The sequence below is a fragment of the Lipotes vexillifer genome, unplaced genomic scaffold (assembly GCF_000442215.2).
Source record: "Lipotes vexillifer unplaced genomic scaffold, Lipotes_vexillifer_v1.1 scaffold232, whole genome shotgun sequence".
Lineage (NCBI taxonomy): Eukaryota > Metazoa > Chordata > Mammalia > Artiodactyla > Lipotidae > Lipotes > Lipotes vexillifer.
The window spans coordinates 4,103,204-4,112,501 of record NW_006793997.1 but is presented as its reverse complement, the minus strand read 5'-3'; the positions used below and the strand labels follow the sequence as shown (position 1 = coordinate 4,112,501).

The following is a 9,298-nucleotide window of genomic DNA, read 5'->3' as shown; positions in this document are numbered from 1 at the left end:
AAAAAAAAAAAAAAAAAAAAAAAAAAAAAAGTGTAAACCTGGTATAAACAGTTAAAAAAAAAAAAGGACGGAGGAGCATAAAAGCTGGAGGCTGCAGTGGTCAAGGGAAAGCTTTATGAAAAAGGCAGGATACTTACATGGGAAAGGGCCTGAAACTTGGGAAGGAGCCTTCCAAGCAAAGAGGAATGATCTGAGCGCAAGTACAGAGCAAACAATGCCTATTTATTACATAGTGAGGAAAAAAGGCCTGAATAAAGAATGTGGTTAGTTTTTAAGAAAAGTGGAAGACAGATTTGAGTAGAGCCAATGTCTAGAGGAACATGAAGTTGGGACGACTTTAATCTTGATACAGTGGATGTTTCAGAGGGCCACAGTAACATGGTAAAATCGAAATGCATGAAAGAACAGTTTGACACCAGTATTGGAGGGGAGTCTGGACATAGGAAAACCAGTTAGAAACTCTGCGATAAAGTAGATGCAAGAAGTTGAAAGGGCGCTGATAATGGGAAGGCAGGAACAGGTAACAGATGTTTCAAAAGACAGTAAAAGGTCTTGGTGAGCGATAACTGTGAAGAAGGAACATGTTTCCAAAGTTTGAGCCCAGTCAGGAGGGACAGAAGGGAGTAAGTTCTGACGATTTCTGAGACTGAATTCTGAGACATGCACAGCTAATTTTAGTTATGTACTAGAGGAAATCTCTAGATAACAAATCCTCAGTACACTTTTCTGGGAAACAGATAAAAATGCAAGGACTCTGTCCTTCATTTCATTCACTTTTCAGGAAAAAGGAATATTTACAGTCGACTCGAGCAAAGGAACTCTAGAGAAAGATCCAAAATCTCATGACAGGGAGAAATGATACTCTGTGATCCATGCACTCAGTTTGTGATTACATGATCTACAGAAGCTTTACTTCTGTTTTCCACACGTAGGCTGAGCACTCCTCCATGGAGAGCCCCTATTTTCTAGGAGTAGAAAAGGATTAAGACTTATTAAAAAGCTTATCTTTAAGAAGTATCTCCTCATACGCTAATAATTATCAATTCACTTTTTCCTTGTAAGATACAAATATCTTGAGGACGATTAGACCTATTAGTCATTCAGGCCTTCCTGTGAAGTACTTAAATCGAAAACGCCAGCGCACAGCGATGAAGGAAGAAAGAATTTTTGTAGCGTGTTATTATTTTAAGAGCAAGCAGGCCTGAGAGCTGTTGACATTGGAAGGGACCCAGGGAAGGCCAGAGAACTGGACGAGTATCAAAGACAAACCACCGCTGCTTTACAGCTTCATCCAGGACCCAGGGAGGCGGCCCCCACCGTCACCACCACTGGGCACCAGTGAGGATAACGGCAACGATGGCTCCCGTGTAGGTGCCACTCTCGGTGCCTGAGCGTGTGCTCGGCATCCTCCTCACAGTGACCCTCAGAGGAGTTGATGTTATTCCTGACCCCGTTCCCAGATGAGGAAACTTAACTGCAAATCCCATAAAAGGCGGTGTCTGTCCATGAAATAGTCTTTTCTGTAATGCAAGAAATTGTCTGTATGGGGCCAACTTTGTAGATGGGAAGAAAACATCTGAGGTGTGAGGTACCTGAACTCTGAAGTTCTCTGTCTTTCCGTGAAGGCTTCAGTCCGCCCTCTCCTCCTCAGACATTCCTGCCACTGAAGTAAGCAAGCCTCCTGCCCCAGGAAGGCATCATCCAAAAAGACCCAAGAACTAGGAGGAAGAAGGAGCCCTCATTTTTGTGTCTTATTGCACCAGCCAAAGAGGGAATGCCAGTTTTGTTTAATTTCCAGGTCCTAAAAATGGAGATGTTATTTTCTAACACATTGTTTCTTTTTACCGAAATTCCATACAAGAAACTGAATGTGGCAGTTCTCTGGTGCCCGCAGCGGTGGAATTTTACTGATAACACAGCCCTTTGGTATCTTGGAAGAAGCAAGAGCCTGAAGACATGGGGCCTTAGTCCCAGAGTGGCCACACACTGACGGAAAGGAAGGGTCCTGGAGGGTCTCTGGACCTCAGAATCCTCAGCTACACAGTGATCACATTCATCAGGCATCCATCCCCCTTTTTTCCCTCTGGTTGATTTGGGGAAAAAAATAGACCAAATTATTTCAGTTATTTTAAAAGTTGAATTCAACACTGTACTGTTAATCATAGTAACAAGTAGAGTATTGTAGAATCTCAACCAGAAAGACAGCGTGAATAGAATAATTAATTTAAATCATGCATTCTCAAGGAGAGCCTATCATTCGCAAAGGAGCAAAAGTTCCTTGGAGGGAATTTTACACTTTTTATTTAATAAAGAATAGACCTACATACATAGTATGTGGACAAAAATGCAGTACATCTACGGTATTAAAATTTCATAGGGAGAGTGATTAGGGAAAAAATGTCTAAAAAGGCTTCTCGGGGGGACAATAATGAATATAAGGCTGAGAAACAATGATTAAAATAAAATGCTTTCGTAATTCTAAAATAAGATTTAAAAATTGAATTTTTAGAAAGAATAGTGATACATTTTCAGATATTTGTCATTTCCTCCAAACTTCAAGAAACTTCATTTCGAATACTTCAGGTATTTAATTTCAGCAAAATGCAGTCAGGTTTAAAAAGACTCAAATGTATGTCAAGAATTAGCTGTTGACAAGGCCAGAACTGGCTTCAAACACAGGCTTCCTAAAACCCATTTGAGAAAGCTCATCCAGCCACGGACCTCACCCCATAGGCACCATGACCTAGATCCCTATTTCGAAACATGGAATTCAGGGTCTCTTTGGCTTCAGTACCAAAGCTTACATTGACAGTAAAGCCTGAGGCTGCACTGGAATTGGCTGTACAGTATCAACCACCATGTGCACCTTCCTTTAATGAATATCAAACAGCCATTAAAGGAAATGCCATTGTTGCCAGGAGTATTACAGTCGGAAGGGGTCGGGAGGACCTGGCTTTGACACGGAAAGGAGTTTAGGGAAATTAGTGCAACAGATTCACCAATATTTTTTAAATAAGCTTTTAAAAATGTAGTATATGGTAGAGAAGTCCATAAATCATAAGTGAAAACTGATGCCAAAGTAAGCACACTCCTGTAACCACCTAAATCAAGAAATGGAGCACTGTCAGTTCCATTACCACTACCTTGCATCCCCCGGCAGTGACTGTCCTGACTTCTGTCCCATAGGTCAGTTCCACTCAACATTATGTTTGTGAGATGCATCTTTCCTGATGCAGAAAGCAGCAGTTAATTTTTATTGTTGTCTATTCTGTGTAAATCATACCTAATGAGGTTAAGCACTTGTTCACATATTTATCGACCATTTGGATATACTTGCTTGTGATATGCTTGTTCATGATTTTCCCAATTTCCCATTGGGCTTCTCTTTCTCTTACTAATTTGCAAGACTCCTGTGTGTATTCTAGATGAGGCTTTTGTCAGAAATACGTATTACAAAATCTTCTCCCGGGGCTTGACTTTTCACCCTCTGAAAGATATCCTTTTTAGTGAGTACTTCTTGTGTCCTAAGAAATCTTTGCTTATCAAAGGCTATGAAGATACTATCCGAAGTTTTCTTCTCAAAGTTTGTTTTCCAATTCAAATTTAGGTTTTGGGATGGTGTAAGGGTAGGGGTTGATCAGAAGCCCTGTTCTGCTCTGTGTGAATATCCAGTTTAGCCTATTAGCATTTATGAGAAGAACCACCCTTTCTCCACCACACTGCAGTGTCGCCTTTGTGATGATGTGAGGGTCCTTGTACTTGGGGGTCTGTTTCTGGATTCTCTAATCTCTCCCATTTGTCTATTGTTCTGTCCTTGCATCAGCATCACCATAAATTTTGATATCTGGTGGTATGATGCTTCCAGCTTTGCTTTCTTACTTCAAAGATGTCATGGCCATTCTTGGTCCTTTGCATTTCCATATAAAGCTTTGAATCACCTTCTGAATCTCTACCAAGCAAGCAAACAACACACAAAACCTGCAGGGATTTTGACTGGGGTCCAATTTGACTGACGTCTTTACCATATTGAGTCTGCCAATCCATGACCAGGTATTTTTCTCTTTGTAAGTTAACAGATTGTTAGCAGGAGCAATGTCAATCCCAGAAATTATGTTATTAGAAACTCTAACTTTCTTTTTCTTTTGAAGGCCACTCAATGACAAGAATAACAACAGTGGGAATCCAGCTTTGAACAACACCACATCTAACACACCAAGACAGAATACATCTGCTCCTATGAGAAAGCCAGGGCCTCTGCCTTCTAGCTTGGATGACTTAAAGGTGATCACTGCAAGTGGGGTTTCTTCACCCAAAAGTACCACAAAAATGTAAATGATTTGCCAGATTTGCCTAGCAGGTGTAGGTAGTTCCTAATAGATATTCACCTTTACCACCAATAGGATAACCTTTATAGAGGTACTTTCTTTCTACGTCCATTAAGTTTCCTTTAAAATGACCAGGAATAAATCTCCATTTATTGAGCAAATGCCATGTGCAAGCACCACACCACTCCTAACTCCAGAAGCAGATTTTTTTCTTCCCTATTCGTTGCCAAGTTTGGGAGAAGCAGGAAAATGTAACAGTTAAGAACATGATCTCCAGGGCCATCCTTCCTGGGCTCTACCCCCGCTCAGCCTTCTGTTATCTGCAGTAGCTTGCACTAGCAATGCACCCTCTCCCCATCTGTAAAACGGGAATAATAATACCTGGACCTCATGTGAAGATTAACTGAAAGAATAAAGCACTTCTGGCAGTGTCTGGCACATGGTAATTACTCAATAAATGTAACTGTTAGCATCATCATTTCTGGTAATAAATCTTTTGATATAGTAAAGGAATTACCCTCTAATAACCCTTGCTTTATCACTGGCCTTTCAAGTCCTTTAGGTCTCCAGCTCTGTGTGTTTTTGTGTGTTAAAAAAAAAAGAAAAAGGAACTGTCCCGCTTTCATATATGTAGTAATACGGAGATGTCTGACAGATGTAGGCACCTTTTCCATCTCAAAAGTGCACTGAAGGTTTGTGAGAAGGTCATAATACGAAAAAAGAGATCTTATTTGTTTGTACTTCAGGTGTCGGAGCTGAAGACAGAACTGAAGTTAAGGGGTCTTCCAGTGTCAGGCACCAAACTGGACCTCATTGAACGCCTGAAACCCTACCAGGAAATGAACAGCGGTGGTGCTGCTACCGGTGGCATCGTGGCCCTGTCGACATCTGCCATTGTCCCCAGTAACCCAGAAGTTACCATGGCCCTGCCAGTGACAACACTGCAGAACTCTGTGACCAGCTCAGGCTCCACTTTCAAGGGAGAGCTGCCATCCACTGGATCCAGCAGCACAGCCCACGTGGACGGTGTTAGCTCCCCGCTGCCCATCTCACCTGCACCCTCTGAACAGTCCAGTCTCAGCGCCGAGGACGCGAGCGTGGCGGACACGTTCACCGAGATCATGACCATGATGTCCCCGTCGCAGTTCCTGTGCTCGTCGCCTCTGCGAGCCACGAGTACCGAGGACAGCCTCAGCCCCACCAGCAGCACGCTGTCCACCCTGGAGCTCGACGCAGCCGAGAAGGACCGCAAGCTCCAGGAGAAAGAGAAGCAGATCGAAGAGCTGAAGCGGAAACTGGAACAAGAGCAGAAGCTCGTGGAAGTTCTGAAGATGCAGCTGGAGGTGGAGAAACGAGGGCAGCAGCAGCGGCCACTGGAGCCCCCGCCCAGCACCCCGGCCCCTCCAGTCCCCAAGTCAGACCAGGCTCGGGGCGGCACCGCTCCCGCCGCCAAGGACGAGGCCCTGGTCCCCGACGGCCCCAGCCTAGTGGCCGGCCAGACCCTCGTTGCCAAAAAGGCCATAGTGATCAAGCAAGAGGTCCCCGTGGCCCCGGCCGAGCCACCAAGCCTCGTCCCGCAGTTTTACGTGAGTTCCCAGGGCCAGCCGCCTGCCGGGGTGGCTCAGCCACAGGCTTTACTGACCACGCACACCACGCAGCTGCTGCTCCCCGTGTCCATCCAGGGCTCCGGTGTCACCTCAGTGCAGCTCCCAGTAGGCAGCCTCAAACTCCAGGTGTGAAGTGTGTCTTCTAACTCCTTTGCCTTACAGTTTGCATGGACCAGGAATTGCTTATGGAGATTTCAGAGCTGAGCTGCTTCATAAGTGCAGCCAAGTCAGGCTTCACGGTTGCAGGAAACGTGTGCACGTGTTGAGGGGTTATTCACAAACGTGAACAGCTAGCACTGTTTTTATATAGCAAAAACAAACAAGGGGTGCTTTTCCCTTTCTGCTGCCTTTCACCTCTAACACAGTATTATTATGTGTAGGCATTTTAAAATACCAATGGCATTCTCATAATGATGACAGCTGCTGTCCTGAGTGCTTTTTGTGTTCTAGGCACAGCATCAGATACTTTAGATGGCATGCTTCATTTAATCCTCCCTTGTCCCAGAAGACCCAAGTGAGAAAGCCCCCTTCTAGAAAGGAAACCGAGGGCTTCAGAGGTTTAATAAGTTGTCCAAGGTCAGAGCTGGCATTCAAGCCGAGGCCTCGGACTGCAGAGCTCTTGCTCTCACGCCCACTCCTGTGCTCTGCCTCCTAAATGTAGTCCTTAAAAGCCACCGCTGAGGTGAAGATGCCTAAACTAAGGAGAATGCGACCACAGACTCAGGAGTGAGGCTGGTGTTGAGAAACGATGAAACACTGGTGAGCATGACGGTTACTTTTATGCCAGCATTGCCTGCAGCCGTTTCTGTGCAACTCAATTATGGAAGGCTTTTTTAAACAAAATGTGGGCCACAGTACACAGAAACCATTTGGAGTCCTGCTTCTCTACCCTGACAACCCAGAGAGGAGTCGTCTTGTACCCCCGGGGTTAGGAGGCCTGACCCAAGGGCCCTCGGCGTGTTCTGAAGTCCTAACTCCCCTGTTTCATCTTTAGAGTGTCTGCTCTGTGATACAGCTTTCCTAAACATTTGTTTTCCTGTCCAGCTCTTCCATTAGAGTTGATGTTCGAGGAACAGGAATTAGTTTTATTCTGGGCCTGTGAGCGCCCGGCCCGTGGCTGGCTCTCCCATAGGGAGCACATATTGCAGCTCAAAAGCAGGAATTTGCACAGTCAGGCCTCACAAATTTCCTTGCTGCTATTAAAATTATTATTATAACACCTGACCTATTTATTATGTGTAGAGCTGCTGTAGGTTCTTTTGATTTCAGTCTTCTATTTTCCCCAAATTTTCAAATGAAAATCTTAGCCACTTACGAAACAGTAAGAGCATGGAAATAACTGGTCTGGTGTTTAACTCTCTGGTTTCAAACGAAGGTTCAAATTTATGTGCCAATGAATTGGAGTGTGTATCTATAAACATTTTATCTTATTTTTTTTTTTTAGATGTGATCCCCAAGTGACCAGTTATTCCACATCTAAACTCTTCATTCTAACCTTGATTTTGACAATTCATTTGATTTTTTTTTTTTTTTTTTCCTCCTAGACTCCACCACAAACAGGCATCCAGACTCAGCCTCAGATAGCAACTGCCACCTTGTCCTCAGGCCTGGCCCAGACTGCACCTCAGAAACAAGACACTTTCACGCCACATGTGCTCAGTCAACCTCAGCAAGTCAGAAAGGTTGGTGAATGCTAATAAGTGACAGACCGTTGCTGATTTTTGTACTATCATCTGCTGAACATTCAACAAGCATCTTTATAGGAGCCTCCTCCGTGGGAAGCTCCTGTTCTTTTCTGTGATCCATCTCCCACCGGGTTAGCTTTGGGTCAGATGCCATTTGGCTGCAGAAAGAGTTCTTTATTACTAAAAGATAGCTCGTCTTAACAGTTAAGCCCCTTTTCCAAGAAAAGTTTTAAAACTATTTTTTCAATCCTCATATATAGAATTTTCTAGGTTTTAAAATTTCTTTTCAAAGTAATCATTTTGTGGGGGGAAGAAAAGTGCCCTGGGAAAAGGTATTTGAAGGTGAAAAAGACACTTGTTGAAATGTTTATCTTGAGTGAGATCTTTACATATTTTTAAGAGTTTGCCTTCTCAGGGATTAAGAGCCAGGCGGCCTAGGTCTGGCTGTCATTCTGGCTCACCACTTCCTCTGTGTTGTGCCTTATGCAGGATTCATGTACCGTCTGAGTGTCATTTTCCCCATCTTTAAAATGATGGTGCTGATCTAGGGCTCAGTGTCCTCTACAGGACTTCTACTAAGAGTTCTGCTGAACAGCCTCAAAAGTCACCCAGACTCCCTCTTATCCAGTAGGTGGAGCTATGTGCCCATCTCCTCGCCAGAAACATCTTAAGGCCTCAAAAGTAGATCTTACTATTTTAAACCTTGAGGATGATTAATCCCAGAGTTTTAATCTTCAGTGTAAAAGAACCTCGATAATTAGGTGTGTGCCTGTAGATATGCCCTAGGCTGGCGTGAACTCTCTGGGCTAAGAAAAAAACAACTTGAGGAACAGACAGAAATGACCTATTGGGACAGCGACAGTCATGTTAATACACATGCTCTCTTGGAATCTCCTCTGAGGAGTGCAGTGAGCAAGGAGTTAGAGGTGGGCCCAAAAATAACAGTTTAGTAAGAAACTTAGTGAATATTCAAATGGTAAGACGGTTTTCTTTGAGGGAGGAGAGAGAAAAACAATATATAGATGGATAAATAAGAAGAATATAGTTATAGAACTTATCACCCAGAGAAGTTGTACTGTTTGGAGGGATACACACACACACACACACACACACACACACATTTTCATGCTTAAGGAATACTTATACACATTTACAATAAAAATATATAGGTTTTTTCTCTTTCAGAATACTAGTAGTATAAGGTATATTAAAATTTGTATGAGCAAACCAGTTCTGTGAAATACAGTTACAAAATCAACATTATGGCCATACATTTGCAACAGGCCCTAAAACCTTTGGCTCTTGATGGGAGCGAAACAACACACTTTGTAAATTCCACAGGAAGAAGTTCTGGCCTCTGCCTGACAAAGCAGAAAACAGCTTCTCAGAAGGGGGCAGATTTTAAATGAGGCCTTGCAAGGATTTGGAGAAATTTTCAGAAAAGTGGAAAATTGAGTGTGGCCACAGCATGTGTGGCCTTTCAGTTAGGATGGAAAAGGGGCCAGGTAGTGAGAAGGTTGACATGCCAGCCAAAGATGAGGATTTTACCCCCAGAAAAGAAGAGCCAGTGAGTGTAGGAGGGACTCGATTGCAGAGGTTGTGTGTGTGTGTGTGTGTGTGTGTGTGTGTGTGTGTGTGTGTGTGTGTGTGTGTGTGTGTGTGTGTGTGTGTGTGTGTGTGG

The 9,298-nt window shown here is 43.7% G+C and overlaps 1 protein-coding gene across 1 annotated transcript in view; it reads left to right on the top strand.

The window, feature by feature from the left end:
- MRTFB (myocardin related transcription factor B) overlaps positions 1 to 9,298 on the top strand; it is a 138,091-nt gene that overhangs the window by 117,980 nt on the left and 10,813 nt on the right. The window contains exons 9-11 of the mRNA XM_007466962.1: positions 4,149 to 4,281; positions 5,072 to 5,911; positions 7,477 to 7,614. Of these exons, the coding sequence (XP_007467024.1) occupies positions 4,149 to 4,281; positions 5,072 to 5,911; positions 7,477 to 7,614 (1,111 nt within the window). The remainder of the gene's footprint in view (positions 1 to 4,148; positions 4,282 to 5,071; positions 5,912 to 7,476; positions 7,615 to 9,298) is intronic.